Source organism: Aulonocara stuartgranti (genome assembly GCF_965226115.1).
Source record: "Aulonocara stuartgranti genome assembly, chromosome: 16".
Taxonomy (NCBI): domain Eukaryota; kingdom Metazoa; phylum Chordata; class Actinopteri; order Cichliformes; family Cichlidae; genus Aulonocara; species Aulonocara stuartgranti.
Genome location: NC_138952.1, coordinates 29,479,311 through 29,500,405, shown reverse-complemented (window position 1 = coordinate 29,500,405; position 21,095 = coordinate 29,479,311). Strand labels below are relative to the sequence as shown.

At 41.9% G+C, this 21,095-nt stretch overlaps 2 protein-coding genes across 2 annotated transcripts in view; both read left to right on the top strand.

Annotated features, from left to right (window-relative positions):
• The window catches only part of enox1 (ecto-NOX disulfide-thiol exchanger 1), a 304,893-nt gene that overhangs the window by 11,725 nt on the left and 272,073 nt on the right, over positions 1-21,095 (top strand). The gene's annotated exons all lie outside the window — the stretch shown is intronic.
• Positions 10,484-12,306, top strand: LOC309690205 (olfactory receptor 11A1-like; the record flags this gene model as incomplete). Its single annotated transcript, XM_082507128.1, has 2 exons — positions 10,484-11,281; positions 12,178-12,306. 2 exons carry the CDS (start codon positions 10,484-10,486, stop codon positions 12,304-12,306), a joined length of 927 nt encoding a protein of 308 aa, XP_082363254.1.

The following is a 21,095-nucleotide window of genomic DNA, read 5'->3' as shown; positions in this document are numbered from 1 at the left end:
CCAGTTAGGGAAGCAACACATTAATAAGAGAATTCTGGGTAAAACCAAAGTTACTTTCCCTAGTAACTAGTTACTTCGAAAGTAACGAGTAACTTGAAGTAACTGAGTTACTTTTGAGAGAAGTAACTAGTAATGTAACTGAGTTACTATTTTAAAGTAACTTACCCAACACTGATTATAAGGCATAATGTTTTCTGCAGTCATTGATCAAGAGAGTAAAAAAGGCAACCGGAACATCCTGTAAAAGGAACCATCATAGTAAAAAAATAATCCAGTAATTTTGAATAAAGATGATAGGTTTGGCAGCATTTGGCAGTTTCAGTGCAGTTTGTGACATAATGTTTTTATTTTTCATGGACATGAATTGTTGTGGTTACAGTGTGGAAATATAATGAGAATGATTATGCCTCATGTTTGTCAGGGGTTGTGTGTGGAGGCGTGGAAGAGATGACCCAAACGCAGGACTCACGGTGCAGAAATGATGAGGATTTATTGGAGCGGGTGAATGAACAAAGCAGGAACGGCAGAACTGACTAGCTGACAGAAAGACTGAGTGGCTGGCTGAATAACTGAGCACTAACGGGAACGACAACATAACATCAATGACACGACAGTGAACGAGTGGAAACAGAGGACTTAAATACACAGACTGATGAGGATGATAATGAGAGACCGGTGAGTACACAGCTGAACATTATCTGGCTAATAACACAAGAGACGAGCTGACACAGGAAAAGCAGGAAGTGAGAACATTGATGTGGCAACATAACCTAAACGTGACAAAACTGAAAACACTGGGTCACCGACCCAGGAACCCTGACAATGTTGTGTTCCAGTCAAATTTGACTGATTTAAAAGTTTTCTCCCTGAAAACGTTAGTGATCAGACTGACCTATGATTCCACAAAGAGCATTTCAACACACAAAATAAACTCTCTTAATCTGCATACAATTTTCTGTGGTTTATTCAACATTTGCACACTCTTGGTTTTCCTGGCCAGAAATGATCTGTCATTAGAAATGTATGTGGAATAGACGAGTTAGTATAAATAACTGAGTTCAGGTACATGCCCTTTTGTCAGATGGACACACACACACACAGGTAAGCATGCATGCACGTATCCACATACATGCACACAACCTTCTCTGTACAAGAGAAGACCATACCATATACTTTCAAACAGTACATGCCAAGCAAGTAGTCTAGATATAGGACAAGTTATGCCTGGAACATTTAGGACTATACTTGGAAACTTGCAGATGGTAAAGAACCAAGCAAAGTTTTTGGTTCTGGAGATGAGGGGAGGTCTCAAGGACATAAGATAGCATGAGCTTTGTTAGAAGCTCAAAAATAAATCACCTCCCTGCCCAACACTCAGGGAGGGGCGGCCATCTGCTACAGCTGGTTGAGGGTGAGGAGAAAGAGAAAATAAAAAATACGAGAGCATAGAAAGATATAAAAAAAACGCACAAAGACAAATGTTAATGGGATGCAGTAGTGGTATATGAAAACACTGGGTATGAAAGAAGTGGAGAAGAGATGCTTGGTGCATCATTGGAGGACATAACTAATTGATTAATCAGAAATTGAAATAACAATGAAAAGAAAAATAAATTCTTAATAGTAACAGTGATCATAAATCGTGAATGAGGTTTAATGGAATATATTCCTGAGCTAATCTGACGACCAGAAGTTTGGAGATCTTTAGCCATTAACTCTGCAGAAAGTTGGCAACCTCTGCACACTATGCACATCAGCATCCGTTGACCCCACTCTGTGATTTTACGTGGCCTATCACTTGTTGTAATACCACTAACAGTTGACAGTAAAATATTTCGTTGTGATGGAATTTCACGATTGAACTTAAGCATAACAAAGCTGTCCATCACAGCCCATACTCTTTGTCACAACACTTTATGTATGGTGGCCCAGAGAGGTCAAATGGAATACAACTTAAGAAAACACCTGCAAATAGAAAAAAAAATGCTACAAAAAGCACACAACTGAAGTTGAATAAAATGAGGAAGTAGAAAAAAAACAATCGTCAAAACACAGCAGACTATTTTCTGGGGATATAATAATGTTAAAAAGGTTCTGTTTACCTGTACATTATATCCACAACATGTTGTGGTTTCAGAATCAGAATCTGAAATACTTTATTAATCCCTAAGGAAATTATGTGGGTTACAGTAACAATAACAGACCAAACTCTTTAAACAATACAATAAGTTACAGATTATACAAATTTAAGAAATAGCACTAATATATCAAGGTTCAAGGTTCTTTATTTGTCACATGCATAGTTATACAAGTATAACACACAGTGAAATGTAGCCTGACACGCTCCTCGACATGTGCAAAAATGGGGGGGGGATAGAGGAAGAACATATATATATATATATATATATATATATATATATATATATATATATATATATTATATACATTGGGTGAATGTGCAGTAGTAGCAGCAAGCAGGTGAATTCTGTACATTAATATGAATAGACATCTGACTATTTTACAGGATAGACAATATAAACATATTTAAAAATAAAGGAATTTGGAATGTACATTGTGCCTTGGTTTAGAGTGTCTGGAAGAGAGTCCTGTCTCAGTCAATTATAGATGATGTGAGAGGGCGGGTGTGTGTGTTTAGGGCCTGGATGGCTTGGGGATAGAAGCTCCTCTTGAGTCTCTCTGTCCTTGCCCGGATGATGCGGAACCTTCTACCAGATTGCAGAAGTTGGAACAGTTTGTAGCCAGGATGGGATGAGTCCTTCAGTATCTGCGCTGCTCTAGTTCGGCATCTCCTGGTGTAGGTGTCCTGAAGCGGGGGGAGAGCAATCCTGCAGATCACTCTCTGGAGAGCTTTTTGGTCCTTCACACAGCTATTCCCAAACCACGATGTCATGTTCTGTGTGAGGATGTATAGAAAATCCTGAGCATCTTTGGAGAGACCCGGAACCTCCTCAGTTGTCGTAGGTGATACAGGTGCTGCCTAGCCTTTTTGGTCTGGACCTGAATGTGGGCAGTCCATGTCAGGTCTGAGGAGATGTGGACACCAAGATACTTGAGGGACTGCACCCTCTCCACTGGAGCTCCATTGATGATAATGGGCTTGTAGTCTCTGTGCTGACCCCTTCTGAAGTCCACCACCAGCTCCTTGGTCTTGCCGACGTTCAGCTGGAGGTGGTTGTCCTGGCACCATGATGCCAGATTCTTCACTTCATCCATGCAGGCCGCCTCATTGTTGTTGGAGATGGCACCCAACACCACTGTGTCGTCAGCAAACTTCACAATGGTGTTGGAGCCATGGGTGGCCACACAGTCTGAAGTGTAGAGGGAGTAGAGCAGTGGCGAGAGGACACATCCCTGAGGTGCTCCTGTGTTGATGGTGATGCTGTTAGAGACGCATCTACCCACCCTCACCACCTGAGTTCTGCCAGTGAGGAAGTCCAACACCCATGCACACAGACGGCTGTTAAGTCCCAGATCCCTCAGCTTTGTGAACAGTCTGCAGGGCACTATTGTGTTAAGCGCTGAACTGTAATCAACAAACAGCATTCGCACATAGTTACCCTGTTTCTTGTCCACGTGGCTGAGAGTGGTGTGTAGGACGTGGGCGATGGCATCCTCTGTGGATCTGTTGGATCTGTAGGCGAACTGCAGCGGATCTGTGGTGTCTGGGATGGAGGAGGAGATGATGTTCTTCAGCAGCCTCTCAAACACCTTCATTACTACCGAGGTCAGTGCAACTGGCCGGTAATCGTTCAGGGATGAGGGTTTGCTGTTCTTGGGCACAGGGATGATGGTGGATCTTTTGAAGCATGTGGGGATCACAGACTTCGCCAGGGACTTGTTGAAGATGTAAGTGAACACACCTGCTAGCTGGTCAGCACAGCAGACGGCCGGTGATGCCTTCTGGCCCCGCCGCTTTCCTTGTGTTCACTCTCCTCAGTGCCGCTCGGACGTCATGCTCCGCGATGCTGGTCACCGGTCTCTCGCTGATGACGTCACTGTCCTCGGTAGTCAGGCGGTAGATAGCATTAGCCGCCTGGCTAACCTCGAAACGGGCGTAGAACTGATTCAGCTCATTGGTGAATGCAGAGTCGGCGTTGATCGACGCAGTGTCCCTGACTTTGTAGTCCGTAATGGTGCGTAGTCCGTGCCACATACTTCGTGTGTTGCCCTGGTGGAAGCGGGACTCCACACGTTCCCGGTACCGGCGTTTGGCATCTCTCACCGCGCACCACACGCCGTATAAGACCGCTTTGTAGGCGCTTATATCGCCAGTGGCAAGACCCGCGTTGTAGGAGGCGGTCCTGGCGTTTACTGCAGTGCGGATCGATCTGTCCATCCACAGTTTCTGGTTTGGGAATGTGGTGACTCTCGCAGTGGGGATAATCTCCTCCACTAGCATATTGACGAGGCATACTGCTACTTCCGTAAACTCGTTGATGTCGACTGCGCATGCTCTGAACATGTCCCGGTCGACGTCGTTGAGTGCGTCCTGTAGCTTAGCTTCTGATTGGGCAGTCCACCGTTTTACCTCCCTCGTGGTCACGTCCTCCCTCCGTATGCTTTGTTTATACTGGGGGATGAGAAAGATGGCGTTGTGGTCAGACTTCCCAAAAGCCGGGTGTGAGACAGCTTTGTAGCCCTGCTTGTATGGCGTGTAGCAGTGATCCAAAATTCGATCCCCTCTCGTTTGTACACGAGACATGCTGGTAAAAGTTTGGCATGACTTGTCTGAGGTTCGCTTTATTAAAGTCTCCTGCTACAATGAGGGCTGCGCCCGGGTCCTTGTTTTGAAGCGAGCTCAGCACATCATGTAATTCGGACAAAGCCATACCTGTGTCCCCTTGGGGTGGGATGTAGACCACCGTGGCGATGACCGAAGTGAACTCACGGGGCAGATAGAAAGGGTGGCACTTAATGCTCAGGAACTCCAGATGTGGCGAGCAGCCGCTGGAAAGAGTAGAAATGCTCCTGGCATCACACCACTTTCTGTTTACCATGAAACACACTCCTCCACCTTTGGTTTTGTTCGACTCTGCCGTTCTGTCCGCGCGGATGAGCGGCCCGTCTTTTGTTGTTCTCCGCACCGCGTAGAATCTCTGGTGGCCAGGAAGGGTCGGGTTTAAAAGTGTCCAAGATTAGATGTGCAACCTTGGCACCGATGTTTACAAGTGATCCGCTGTCGTAAACTATAAGACTAGAGGATTTCGGGATGTAAACCAGAGCAAAAAATAAGTAAAAAACAAGAAAAGTGGATATACAAATCATTCAATTATAAATATCAAAAATTAACAATAAATATAAAGTGTTTACAGTGTATTAGATGGAGGAGTTGTACAGGGAGATGGCCACAAGCGGGAATGATTTCCTGTGTCGTTCAGTGGTGCTTTTTGGTAATCTCAGTCTCTCACTGAACGTGCTCCTGTGAGTAGCTAGCACGTCCTGGAGTGGGTGGGAGATATTATCCAGCATTGTCTTTATCTTGGACAACATCCACCTTTCAGACACCACCCTAAGGGAGTCCAGTTCCATCCCCACAACATTACTGGCCTTGCGGATCAGTTTATTTAATCTGTTGGCAACCTGCTGCCCCAGCATACAACAGCATAGAGGATAGCACTGGTCACAACCAACTCGTAAAAAATTCTGAGCATTGTCCGACAGATTTTAAATAGTGATGGGATTTCCGACTCTTTTTAGAGAACCGGCTCTTTCGGCTCAGCTCACTAAAAGGAGTCGGCTCTTTCGGCTCCCAACAGGCTCTTCAGGTTGTTTTGTTGCTTTAATTAATTTATTATTAACAACAATATGGAATTATGCACAAAAGGAATTACTAATGTAAAAACAATGTGGTTTTATTTATATATGTTGATATATATATATATATATATATATATATATATATATATATATATATATATATATATATATATATATATATATATATATCTATATCAACATATATTTTAAAAAAGGGCGAGAGAGAGGGCGAGAGAAAGAAAAAAAAACTCACGGCTCGCGTCGTTCACTTCAAAGATCCGGCTCTAAGAGCCGTTTCGTTCGACACATCACTAATGTTGAAGGACCTCAGCCTCCTCAGAAAATAGAGATGATACTGACCTTTCCCATATGGAAAAGATATAAATCTTATAAAGTTTGTATCTGTCTTGTGTGAAACTTGTATGAAAAGCATACAAGAGTGAAAACAGATATAAGATCCCTTGAAAAATTATATAATGAAATGTGTATGTTTTGGATACTTACTAAAACTATATGTGAAAGTAATGAGAAAGTGGCCACTTTCATGAGTAAATCATATAAGTTTTTACTATTTCTTTTCCATATGGGTTCCTTTAAAGTGGAGTGGTGTTTTTAACCCATCCAGTTTGTCTGTGTATACTCCAAGATATTTATAGTCCTCCACAATTCCCTTGGTTTAGCTTTGCTTCTTTCCTTTTTTCTTTTTTTTTTCCTGTCCCGTTTGGTTCTTTTGCCATCAGAATTATTGTCTAAAGGCGAAGAAAGATGCCCAACGGATTTACTTTACCAAATTGACCATCCCAGCCTTGCCGAAATGGTCTATTTGATTCGCCTTTTATTGTTTATTTTATTTATTTTTTATTTCACTTGCTAGATACGGGACAGACTTGAATGAGGAAAAGAAAAGGGAGAAAGGAAGAGTGGGAAAAAACAACGGAGAAGAGGGACGGGGATAATGGGCAAAAAAACAAAAACCAACTAAATAAGCAGACAAAAAAATACATATATCAATCACCTGGATCAACTGTTGAGAAAGAAAAAAGAAAACAAGCAGAAGAAAACGAGAGTAACATAATAAACAACATCACGATGATCTATGGGAATATAACAGTAAATACTAAATATTAAACATTATTGTGCAGCACGTAAGATCGACAGCCCACAGTGTGCTTTGAGGTAGGAGCCAAAAAGGGTGTAGTTTGTGTGTGTGAGCACCCGTGTGTACACCTGTGAGCATGAGCGCGCTTGTTTTTAAAAGGTTCCTTCATGTAATGATCTGCTAGAAGGTGTGGGGAGCCACAGCTTCGTCCTCCAGGGCATGAAGCAGGTATGGAGGAGATCAAAACTCCAGACATTCAGAGGCCCCCAGAACACAAGAGACCAAGGAAGACCAACAGAGGGGCAGCTGCCTTTTCCCTGCGGTGGGGAGAAGCAGACCGCCCCAACTCCGCAGCAGCAGGGAGGCCCCACATTCCAGACCCCATTCGGACGGTCAACAGTTTACAAACTTGCATTTCTGAGTGTGACATTCCTGACACCATTATTAGTCATCAGTCACTGGTGGAATACTACTCTTTATGTATGATTTTTATGTTGTTTTATTCTGATATTGAAATTTTAGAGATTTTTTTTAAAGCTGTATAGACCTGTTTATCCCGGAGGTTTTGTTTAACTCATGCAATCTGGTAACAAATATTGATGGCTTTCTCCTTTCACTGTGATTAAAAATGTATGAAAGGGGGATATTTTAATAACACTGTACAAAAATAAGTCTAAATTTAATAGTAATTTCATATTAATGTTTCTCTTATAATGTTTTCTCCACCCCTCACTCACACATGCACATCAGGCAACTCTCAAGAACCATAAGACAACTCTTTAGGGAAACAATACAATAACAAATGTTAATTTCCTCTCCCAGGGTTTGTCTTGTCTGGTGTTTATTCCCTTGTTTTTTTGTGCTCAGTGTTCCTGATGTAAGTAACTAATATCTATGGAGAAAAAGATTGTAGATAATGAACATTTTTAAAATGTCAATGTTTAAATTCACAGAGTACTGTTTCACATATATTGTTGGTCTAAATGTTATATATTTCTAAAAAATAAAAAATGGTTTTCACAGTAATGGTGTTTTAGATCATGAAACAATAAAACAAATAAATCAATCAATCATCATTTTGGGACATATGAAACCAAAGGGTCCTTCAATTGGCACACTGGCTCAAACAATACAAAAAAAACACAACACAAACTGTTACATATATTGATGCATGCTCAATCATCCAGGTAAGGAAATCCCAAAAAGTTGATTCTGTTCATCTGGACGTAACGTTTTCAGTGGGACAAACATTTCATCCACGAAGTCACTTGGATGAGTGACAAAATGTTGCTCCCACTGAGACATTCTGTCCAGATGAACAGAGTCAACTTTTTGAGATAACTGTCACATACTTCAAAAAACAGACTTAACCAAGAAGGATGTCAGTGGCAGTGTAAAGAAACATGTCAGCTCTAACTGAATATTTAATAAAATGAATGATACTGCAGATTTTGTATGCCTAACACAATGCTATTAATTAATTGAACAGAGAGGATAGGGATTAATCAGTTTCTGTATGACTATCGTCATTCTTTAAATCTTTCACATCATTGTGGAGGAATTTTGGCTCACTGTTCTTAACAGTGTTGCTTCAGTTCATTGAAGTTTGCAGGCATTTGTTTGCCTCGTCCAGGAGCCAGTCCTGGGGAGGGAGGGTGCCCAAAGAAGGGGCATGGGCCCACCCTTCTGTAGGTCCTACACCCACAGGAAGGGGTCCAGTGTAATGTCTGCTGGGCAGCAACCAAGGGTGGAGACCCTGGCAGACTGATACCCAGCTACCAAGGCTGAAGACTGGGACATGAAATGTCACCTTGCTGGTGGGGAAGGACCCTGAGCTGGTGTATAAGGTTGATAAGTAACATCTAGTTATAGTCAGCCTCACCTCAAAGTACTGCTTGGGATTCAGAACCAGTTTACTGGAGAAGGGTTTGACTTTGTCAAAGTTGACGACTCATCCATCACTGGAGGTGAGGTCACTGAGGAAGTAAAACCACTCCTTAGTAGCAGAGCCCTTGGGGTGAATGAGGTTCACCCTGAGTTCCTGAAGGCTCTGGATGTTGGAGGACTGTCCTGGTTGGTACTCTTCTAAAGTGCTGCATGGAGATCTGGGGTGGTACGTCTGGAATGGCAGGCTGGGATAGTGGATCTTTAAGAAGGGGGACCAGAGGGTGTACTCAAACTACAGGGGGATCACACTTCTCAGCCTCTCTGAAATGTCTATGCCAGGGTGCTGCACAGGAGAGTGTGTTAGTTGAACCTCGGATACACGAGGAACAATGCTGTTTTCATCATGGTTGTGGAACACTGGACCAGCCCTTTATCCTCTTGAGGATATTTGAGGATGTGTGGAAGTTTGCCCAACCAGTCTACATGAGTTTTCTGGACTTGAATGAGGCATTCGGCCATGTTCTTCAGAGTATTTTGTGGGAGGAACTTCAGGAGTATGGGCTGTTTGGCCCGTTGCTAAGAGCCATTCGGTCTTTATACAGCCATTGCAAGTCGAAGTTGTCGCTGGTGGATGTTAGACTCCACCGGGGTTGTTTTTTGTCACAATTCTGTTCATAAATTTTATGGACAGAATTTCTAACCAAGCGGCGGAAGGCTTCCACTTGGGTGGTCTCAGAAACTTGTCTCTGCACTTTGCAGATGATGAGGTTCTGTTGGCTTCATCAGGTGGTGGCCTCCAGCTCACACTGGAGTACTTAGCAGCCAAGTGTGAAGCGTCAGGAAAGGGAATCAGCACCTCCAAGTTTAAGCCCATTGTCCACAGCTGAGAAGGGATGGAGTCGCCACCCCAGATAAGTGGAAGAAAATGGATGGATAGATATTTTGGGTATGCATCCCCCCTTTGGTCTCATCTCTACAAAGGACATTGTTTCAGAATTCTTGTGGTTTGTTTAGATGTAACCTCACAAACCTTTCTAAATGGCTTTCTAAATAAGCCATACCTCAGTCTTTTTGTAATTGTACTGTCATTACATTCAGCAGGTTTTTGCTTATATTTGCTTAGGTATTTTTTTTCTAATAACCTTTTTCATATATATAATAATTTTTTACATAGAACCTATATGTTCATACTTGTTCATGATCAATTAATGAGGTGCATTTAAATATTAGCACCTTGTTACTTAATTACTATAGAAGCAACCAGTGTGTACTTAGTTTTTCACACTACTTGCAGTCTTGTGATAAGATTTTTTTTACAGTGAGGACATGTATGCATTTTTACTATAATACTACAAAGGACAAAAAGTATTTTTTTAGATGAATCGAAAAATTCTTACAAAATAAATACAATTTTACAAATAGTCACAATAAACTGTTTGTAATCAGGAAACAAGAAATTCCTTAAATGTTTTAATAGTCCAAAAACAGTGGGGGTAGTACTGAGAAAACAGTTCAACACAGGACTGTACTGGAGAGTTAGGGATGAAGTCCATAGAGGGTGAAGCAGGTTTATGAACACAGTCCAAGTAGAAGTCAAAACATTCACTTTCTTAAGTCCACTCATATGCCGATCAGGATAAGGTAGGTGTTCACTTTCTGTTTTCTCTCACTTGTTGTCATATCTCTTTTTATTTATTAAAATTTTGGTTCATCATTTTAATGGAGCTGGCATTAAATGTGTCATACATAACTCTTGATGGGTTTTTCCAAGTGAACAAATACAGATATCTTTATTTTATGATCATGTTTACTTTATACATTCTGATATTCTGCTGTAATTTCGCCATTGTATTCCTCATTGTGGTTGAGAAAAGTCTCCATGAGCCGATGTACATTTTTATTGCAGCTTTGCTATTGAACTCTGTTATGTTAAGCACTGTTATTTATCCAAAGCTTTTGACTGACTTTTTATCTAAAAGACAGATCATATCTTATTCTATCTGTCTCTTTCAGTTTTTTATGTTTTACTCTTTGGGTGGTTCAGAATTTTTACTCTTGTTTGCCATGGCCTATGACAGATATGTGTCTATATGCAAACCTCTGCAATATCCAATGATCATGACAAAAAATACTATCAGCATTTTTTTAACCTTAGCTTGGATTGTGCCCTCTTCTCAGGTTGCAGTGGTAGCTGTATTAATGGCCAATAAAAAGATCTGTAACTTTACTTTCACTGGAATTTTTTGCAACAATACAATTTACAAGCTTCTATGTGTGTATTCAAAAGCACAAACTGTATATGATATGGTTGTACTATCTAATGTTGCAATTCTCCCTGCGGTTTTCATATTCTTCACTTACACCAGGATCCTTGTGATATCCTATCAAAGCTGTAAAGAAGTCAGGAGAAAAGCTGCACAGACCTGTTTGCCCCACTTGATAGTTTTGATCAGCTATTTGTGTTTGTGTGCATTTGATGTCATTGTTTCTGGTCTGGAGTCTAATTTTCCAAAGATTGTTCAAGTTCAAGTTCAAGTTCAAGTTCAACTTTATTGTCACTTCAACCATATACAGTTTAAAAATACACAGTGAGGCGAAACAACGTTCCTCCAGGAACCAAGGTGCTACAAGACAAGTTAGTGCAAAAAATAATAATAATATATAATATATCTAGTAATAATATTGTGCAAAAGAGCATTTACAGGTTGGTGTGTGCGATGGTTTGGTGGTGTAGGTCAGTGTGTTTGCGCTTGTGTTGGTTAGTCAGTCCAGTCTCAATGTTTTGAGGTATTTGAGTTAAGCTGAGTGATAATGTTAGTGTATGTGTGTGTGTGTGTGTGTGTGTGTGTGCGTGTTTATCAGTCAGTCCCTTTTTGCTGAGGAGACGGATGGCTTGTGGAAAAAAGCTGTTGCACAGTCTGGATGTGCGTGCCCGAATGCTTCGGTACCTTTTTCCAGATGGCAGGAGTGTAAAGAGTGTGTGAGAGGGGTGTGTCCGATCAGCCACAATGCTGGTGGCTTTGCGAATGCAGCGTGTGGTGTAGATGTCCTCAATAGAGGGTAGAGAGACCCCGATGATCTTCTCTGCTGTTCCCACTATCCGCTGTAGGGTCTTGCGGTCTGATATGGCACAGCTCCCAAACCAGACAGTGATGCAGCCGCTCAGGATGCTCTCAATAGTTCCTCTATAGAAGGTGGTCAGGATCGGTGGTGGAAGCCGGGCCTTTCTCAGTCTTCTCAGAAAGAAGAGACGCTGTTGGGCTTTCTTGTGCAGGGAGCTGGTGTTGAGGGACCAGCCGAGGTCCTTCTCCAGGTGTACGCCCAGGAATTTGGTGCTGTCAACGATCTCCACAGAGGAGCCGTTGATGCTCAGCGGTGAGTGGTCGCCTCGTGTCCTCCTAAAGTCAACAATTGTACACTCCATATTGACTTTGCAAATTGTAATGTATCCTCCCCTTTTCAATCCAATTATATATGGACTAAAAATGAAGGAGATTTCTAAACACCTCAAAAGGTTGTTCTGCGCTGTCAAAAAAAACTAATGTATCAAGACTGATATTATTACAAGACATATTTTATTCAGTCAGAAATCAAATATATATAACATTACTTTATAGAGTTACGTGTCATTTGTGCGCAAAACTGTGTGTATGAGACAGAGAACTGTCTTTGTAGCCTTCATTTTTAAATATTGCTATGAGTAGATTTGGTGTCCAACTTAGTGGTATTTTGGACTGCCATAAAGTTACAGTTTACAGGTGTTACAACTTGTTACAACTCATGTAATATTAGTAAAACTTTGCCTTGTTTAAATGCATGATTTATCATTGATAGGTAACCAGAGAAATATCACCAGTGAAATTAACATTCCATATATCCTCTGGTATGTCATGTGCTTTCATATATCACACCTAAATCAGGATTCCAAGCCATGGAAATAGGGCAGTCATGGCAGTATTCATCACAGCCTGAAAAGACTGGGCCAGCATTGGCTCCCTCTTCCTACTATCCTCCTCGCTAACATCCACTCCATATGCAGCAAATTATAATAGCGCTTGCCTTCTTGCCTTCACTGAAACAGTCTTATCTTCCCTGTGTGTTTCCAGTACTTTTCTTTGTGCTCATGTTTGTGCTGCCATTTGCTGCACCTTAACAAAGGTTTGTCATTTATTTCTTGAAATTGTCTCGGTAAGGTCCATCCTCAGTCACACATTAAGTGAATACTTTTAACATATTAACCCATAAAAATCATTGACTACAGGTGTTCCATTCATTTACATGGCCACAGGTGCCTAACATCAAGCACCTATACAGACTAGTGAAATTTGCACCAATTTTGGGTCAATCACTCCAGACCTCCAAACCTAAGATAACCTTTATTAGTCCCACACGTGGGAAATTTGTTATGTCACAGCAGAAAGTGGACAGTGCACAAAAGAAAATTGGTTCCTACTTTACCTCTAGCGGGCAGCAAAACTATTAAAATAAGTTTCTGCTGCTGTTATTCTGGTGATGTCTTATGATTGACTTATTTAACTTGTTCCTTTTGAATTTTTCTTATACAGCATGATGTTCACTTGATTTCTGCTTCAGTATAATGAAGAACAATCACAAGCATTTCATGAGATTAAAGAGTTTAATTGGGAAAGAAATCAAATTTATGCAGTGTGTACAGTGATGATTCTTCTTCATAACTTCTGAAATTCTCTGTGGCCAAATGATGATTGATGGCCATCTATTCCTGCCTTATCAGAGCTCCAAGGTGATCACAGTTTGTGGCTCTTTGTTTGTTCACTTGCATTATTAGGATTGACTGTCTCAACTGGATTAAGATTTGGGGGATTTCCTGACTGTAAAATGCTATTTTGTGATCATCTGCAAAACCAATCTAAGGAGCTTGGAAAACTGGACTTCTTTAAGTTCCTTGAAGACATTTTACTTCTTCAGTTCAGTGGAGAGTCCCAGATTTTGCTTAAAATCTTAAACTGGCTGTAGATGTGGAAGTTACTGTTTCTATCCAGGCTACTTCCAAAAACCAACAACAAAACAAAACAAAACTGAAACAAAAAGGAATGGCATTTTTTTAGAGTAGATTAAATAGTAGGTGAAAGAACATGAAGTTTTTTTCCTCATTAAATTGTTTATTTATGGATCACTGGGATGAACAGGCAACTCTCTTCCCCTGCTTTCCTGTCTCTCTTCACTGCACTAATTAAGCCAGTAAAATGCCAAAAATTGAAAAATCTTTTATTTATTACTTCAATACTTTGGGGTAATATGAATGCCTTGCCCCCTTTCACATTTTCTAAAATCATCCAGTAGGCCGGAATGGCGTCTTTGCCAGACCGATTCTGGGCCCCCAGCCTCATGTGTGATACCAATGTTGCATACGCTTGGATACATGCACACAACAAAAACTTAAACCTAAAAATGAAAACTGAAAAAAGACGTGAATATAGTGATAACTAGAGATTGGCAGTAACATGTTAAAGGTAACGCATTACTGTGATCTGATAAATTTTTTCAAGTAACAAGTTAAGTAAGGGATTACTTTTGCAATAAAAGGAATTAGATTACTGTTACTTGCGTTACTGCGTTACTAAACAGGGATTTTGTTTGTGAAAGTGTCTCATGACAATAACGTATGAGCCTGCGATGTCTGTGGCAGCAACAGACATGTGTAGATCAACAATGGATAATATGGAGTGGGGGAGAGAGTATGACCATGCAGTGTTTAAAACTTGGAATTACTGACATTACTTTGAGTATGATTCCCTAAAAAGTGACAAATACATTTGCGTCACGGGAATGTGAAATTCACAGAGAAACCACCGGATCCCCCATTGACATGACTGCTGCAGCACTGGGCAAACATCCATCCTGCTAAACAGGTGAAAATAGTTTTAAGAATGACAGGACTTAGTGCCACTGAATCTTAGATTTTTCTTATTTTTTGCTGTATTTTACTTTCAGGGGTGGATCAGGATTTTTGCACAATCCAGAAGATTTTGAGATTGACTACAGCAGAAATGCGGCATTTCTTATGATCATATAGAATCTTTTTTCTATATGAAGGAAGTTCTATTCAACGGTCTTGGTAAAATGTATGTGGAGGGGGGGGGAAACCCAGATCACTGTGCCAGCAGTATTGTATCAAAAACCCTTTTGCTGAAAAGTATACATACAATGACCTCTCATATGCCAGTGTGTATCAAATGCACCTGGGCAATAACTCTATAAGACCTGACTTCTTTATTGTAAAGTGTTTTTGCTATTGAGCCTTCGGAGTTTACAGATAAGCCTGACCTTTATGTTTTGCCTGAAGATACCTGTGCCTATAGATTTCTTCCCTGGCACTCCATTGCCCACCAGTTGGCTATATAGTCTTTTAAAACCTGATAGGAAGGCAAAGGAGTGCTACATCACTGACTCACTAGCTGCAGAGATCATTCAGCCATCCACATTCACTCGTGTGAAGGGTGAAGAACAAGTACCACGCTGTTGTCCTCCGCTTTTGAGTTATTGCAGGGGGGCACTGTTTTCCCTAACCTGGACCTGTGTAACCACCACCTAGTCAGGATATGCAAAGGAGACCACTTTGTGTATCTGAGGTATCAGACGAGTATCTCGCCTTGTCGTTCACAAATTCACTGATTCACCAATGCTCCTGCCGTATTCCAAGGACTGGAAAATGAAATTCTGAGAGATTTCATTATCCACTTTGTCTTCCTCTCTCTGGATGATATTCTTAATTTTCCTAAGAATCTCTCTGACCACATGAAGCATGTCGGTCTCATTAGTGATGTGTTGGTCACGAACGAAACGGCTCTTAGAGCCGGATCTTTGACGTGAACGACGCGAGCCGGCTCCTTATTGGGAGCCGTGGTTTTTTCCTTCTTTCTCTCACCCTCTCTCTTGCACTTTTTTTTCCCGCTTCACTCCGCATGCGAGCCTTGTGCTTTGCGCCTGGAAAAGAGGGGAGGGGCGGTAGTTACACTTGCAGTAGCACAGGAACAGAGCGGGAGGGAGAGAGAGAGAAAGAGATCGAGGGACAACAACGTCACATTAGAAAGGTATAGTAATCATCCACAACTGTTTTCAGTTGCAGATGATAAAGGCCCATATGACAGAGAATATGCATCTTCTTTTTGTTTTCATATTTTCATTTATATTTAATTGTGTTGTGGTTTGCAGTGTTTTGTGTTGTTTCACTTTAAATTTGTTTAAAAGGAAAAAGCTGAAAATTTAAATAGTTAAAAGTTGAAATGTAAATAGTTGTTTTTCTATTATATGATTTATTTATTACATTTTATGTCGAGTGAAGTATATTTACGGTGGCCCCTAGAGACAAAACATGTACAAACTCCAAAACACCTACAAAACACAACAGAAGTGCTCCAGGATGCTGGGCGCAGTGTTGAGCCTTTGTTATCTTGTGGCTACACAAGCCAGGAAGTACTAACGACCGGATTTGGTGTGTGGTAGTAACAGGTAAATGAACATTTTTTTTAATTATCTGAATATATATGAGTGCTTGTGTATAAATACACAAACAATACACATATGCTTTCAATTTTGTAATTTAAGTGATCTAGGTAGCTGTTTTGGAAGTTCAGTTAACGCTAGAAATTTGTTTTGGAGTTTGTACGTGCTTTGTCTCTAGGGGCCCCCATATATATTTATATATAAACATATATAAATAAAACCATGAGTTTTTTTTACATTAGTAATTCCTTTTGTGCATAATTTTATATTGTTGTTAATAATAAATTAATTAAAGCAACAAAACAACCTGAAGAGCCGGTTGGGAGCCGAAAGAGCCGGTTCTCTAAAACGAGCCGGAAATCCCATCACTAGGTCTCATCCTGCAAAATCTCCTGGACAACCATTTCTTCGTCAAAGGTGAGAAATGCGAGTTTCACATACAAGTGTCATTTCTTGGAATCATAGTGGAGCAGGGGCAACTCTGGCCCAGAAAAAGGCTGTGGTGGAATGGCCCAAGCCCCAGACTCAGAAGGAGCTGCAACGGTTCCTAAGATTGGCCAATTTTTTATAGACGGTTTATTGGAGACTTCAATAAGGTTATAGCCCCTATGACTCAAATCAAGTTAAAACAAGAAATAAGAAATTCATAAGTTGAACTATCTCATATGGAAGAAAATGTTGAGGAATGAATGATGAATTTAAGCTATTTGACTTTGTAGAGCTGTTTTTCAAATATGAAGTTTGTATGACTTGGGCGTGGCTGGTGCATAGCTTGCATGATTTATATTAATAAAGAGCAGGGACTTTATACTTGGTTGAATTTAGAACTGTTAAAAATAATTAAATATAAGCAATTAACATTTAAAATTCTCACAAGAGCATTTTCAGCATCGTATCAAAGAAAAACAACACCTCGAGAACAAGCTAAAAGAAAAGCAAGACATTTATAAAGATTGTTTTTGTTTTGCCCATACTCATCGTTGATGATTTCAAATAGAACATATGAACCCTTCCATGGTCTTAGCGTTTCTCTGCTGCACGCAGAAGTCGTTCTGACCCACTGCCAGCCTGTGTTGTCTTGTGTGTGTGTGATTGTGTGTGTTTTCCACTCTTTCCATGTCAAACAGAACGGATTCAGGCGCAGACTCAGGCTCTTGAGGATAAGAGTGCACTTTTTGGTATTTTGTGCTTCTGGCGCACTGTAATTATGTTCTTATGTAATGGGGGAGTCAGATAAGCCAGGATAAGACAGTTTTTTGACAGTCTTGCCGTAATTAAAATTTTCATTAAACATATTTTTTGAAAGAAAAGTACCTGGTCTTGCTCGTGTTTACCTGTTGCTGGACTGACTCCTAAAGGTGGTACAGAAGAGTAAAACAGAGCCAGAATGCTGCCAATACAAAAGTAAAAAAAACTAGCTTCACTGGTGACGGGAAAGGTAAGTGACTCATGCTGCAGGTGACATCAGACGCAGGAGATGAGGCAGAAAGAAGAGCAAATGGTAGCTTAGAATTTAACAAAAGGTTTTTTTTCAAGGTCCCATTGTTCCAAATGTACCAATCAACTGTCATATAATTAACCATATCTTATCATAATTAACCTAATTAACCATAATTAACTCCCTGGAGGACAGATAATGATGAGATGAGATGAGATGAGATGAGATGAGATGAATTGCCCACAACTGAGACGACAGACCTTGCTGACCATACATAAAATACACAAACATCACATTGGGGAGACAGGCCAGGTTAGGTAGCAAAGGAAAAAACAGTGAAATGTGTAACACAAAGGGATAATCCAGGAATGCACAGATATCATCACACCATAACACAATAAAACACCCAATAAGGACACATCTAAAACCTGCAGGACACCGGCCCTCAAGGCCTGGAGTACAACACCCTTGGTCTATCATGTCGACCATCCTTGTGGAAATTTGAACAGCTGTAGCCGGTTCTTGTTCTTCGATAAGCCAGGTCCAAGCCAGCTCCAATCATCCAGAACTCTGTTATCATGTTTCTGAATTGGTAGATGTCATTCAATGTCCTCACTTGAGAGTGTCGCCAGACACAGGACGCAACCAACCATCGAGTATTGGACAGTAAACGTCTCAGCAGGACAATCTGACTCTCCCAGGCCCAGGAGGGTTTCAATTTTGTTACGGGGCCAGTTGATCAAATCCACAACTTTTTCCGGTTTTACAGAACAAGACTGAGACTCTTTGAGGGTTAGAGTTAGAGGAGACTAGACACAGACATAGAAGCAGCAGCAGGGAAGACATGCACCCACCTCCTCCGAGAGCCAAAGAAGAGTGGGGAGAGTTTAAACGCTCTCCAAGATTACATCGACCAGTGCTCCGAGCGTGGGTGTAGTTATGAAGAAGGTCAAGAGCGCATCTTCCCCGGCAAAAAATGAGACCCCGTTATCAAAAAGGAGTCGCCCGGCAGACTCCCCCGGCACAACATTGCCTGCCGGCAACACATTACTGACTTCCTGGAGTCAATTGGAATACGACTGTCCAGCTTCGATACGAGAAAATTAATTCCCGGAATGCGCCATAGTTTTGGAATGTTGGGAATTCCGGAATGCGCCATGGTTCCGGAATGTTCGGAATTCCGGAATGCGCCATAGTTCCGGAATGTTCGGAATTCCCGAATGCGCCAAAGTTCCGGAATGTTCGGAATTCCGGAATGCGCCAAAGTTCCGGAATGTTCGGAATTCCGGAATGCGCCAAAGTTCCGGAATGTTCGGAATTCCGGAATGCGCCAAAGTTCCGGAATGTTCGGAATTCCGGAATGCGCCAAAGTTCCGGAATGTTCGGAATTCCGGAATGCGCCAAAGTTCCGGAATGTTTGGAATTCCGGAATGCACCAAAGTTCCGGAATGTTCGGAATTCCGGAATGTTCGGAATTCCGGAATGCGCCAAAGTTCCGGAATGTTCGGAATTCCGGAATGCGCCAAAGTTCCGGAATGTTCGGAATTCCGGAATGTTCGGAATTCCGGAATGCGCCAAAGTTCCAGAATGTTTGGAATTCCGGAATGCACCAAAGTTCCGGAGTCGCCCGCCCAGACTCCCCCGGCACAACATTGCCTGCCGGCAACACATTACTGACTTCCTGGAGTCAATTGGAATACGACTGTCCAGCTTCGATACGAAAAAATTAATTCCCGGAATGCGCCATAGTTTTGGAATGTTGGGAATTCCGGAATGCGCCATGGTTCCGGAATGTTCGGAGTTCCGGAATGCGCCAAAGTTCCGGAATGTTTGGAATTCCGGAATGTTCGGAATTCCGGAATGCGCCAAAGTTCCGGAATGTTCGGAATTCCGGAATGCGCCAAAGTTCCGGAATGTTCGGAATTCCGGAATGCGCCAAAGTTCCGGAATGTTCGGAATTCCGGAATGTTCGGAATTCCGGAATGCGCCAAAGTTCCGGAATGTTTGGAATTCCGGAATGCACCAAAGTTCCGGAATGTTCGGAATTCCGGAATGTTCGGAATTCCGGAATGCGCCAAAGTTCCGGAATGTTCGGAATTCCGGAATGCGCCAAAGTTCCGGAATGTTCGGAATTCCGGAATGCGCCAAAGTTCCGGAATGTTCGGAATTCCGGAATGTTCGGAATTCCGGAATGCGCCAAAGTTCCGGAATGTTCGGAATTCCGGAATGCGCCAAAGTTCCGGAATGTTCGGAATTCCGGAATGTTCGGAATTCCGGAATGTTCGGAATTCCGGAATGCGCCAAAGTTCCGGAATGTTCGGAATTCCGGAATGCGCCAAAGTTCCGGAATGTTCGGAATTCCGGAATGCGCCAAAGTTCCGGAATGTTCGGAATTCCGGAATGCGCCAAAGTTCCGGAATGTTTGGAATTCCGGAATGCACCAAAGTTCTGGAATGTTCGGAATTCCGGAATGTTCGGAATTCCGGAATGCGCCAAAGTTCCGGAATGTTCGGAATTCCGGAATGCGCAAAAGTTCCGGAATGTTCGGAATTCCGGAATGCGCCAAAGTTCCGGAATGTTCGGAATTCCGGAATGTTCGGAATTCCGGAATGCACCAAAGTTCCGGAATGCGTCAAAGTTCCGGAATGTTTGGAATTCCGGAATGCACCAAAGTTCCGGAATGTTCGGAATTCCGGAATGTTCAGCATTCCGGAATGCGCCAAAGTTCCTGAATGTTTGGAATTCCGGAATGCGCCAAAGTTCCGGAATGTTCGGAATTCCGGAATGTTCGGAATTCCGGAATGCACCAAAGTTCCGGAATGCGTCAAAGTTCCGGAATGTTTGGAATTCCGGAATGCACCAAAGTTCCGGAATGTTCGGAATTCCGGAATGTTCAGCATTCCGGAATGCGCCAAAGTTCCTGAATGTTTGGAATTCCGGAATGCGCCAAAGTTCCGGAATGTTCGGAATTCCGGAATGTTCGGAATTCCGGAATGCGCCAAAGTTCCGGAATGTTCGGAATTCCGGAATGCGCCAAAGTTCCGGAATGTTTGGAATTCCGGAATGCGCCAAAGTTCCGGAATGCACCAAGTGTCCTCGGAATGCGAGGACAAAGAGAATTTAATAGCAGCCTCTGATACCAAGGCCAATCCGAGTGCTGACAAAAATGTGCAAAATAATCATGCAAGTTGATGGTCTAGTCTGGAAACGGGATCAAATAACAAAGGAGACTGAAGAGCTGCACTCACAGGTCAGTGACACTGTGTATAGCTGTCTTTGTTTAAAAAAAATATCAGTAAAAGTTGATCTGTCTGCCTCCCTGTACTACTGCTTGAAGGGTAAGGTGTGAGACAGAGGTCTGGGGGAGTCCAAAATTCCAACTTCTCTCCACCTGCAACTAAGTAAGGC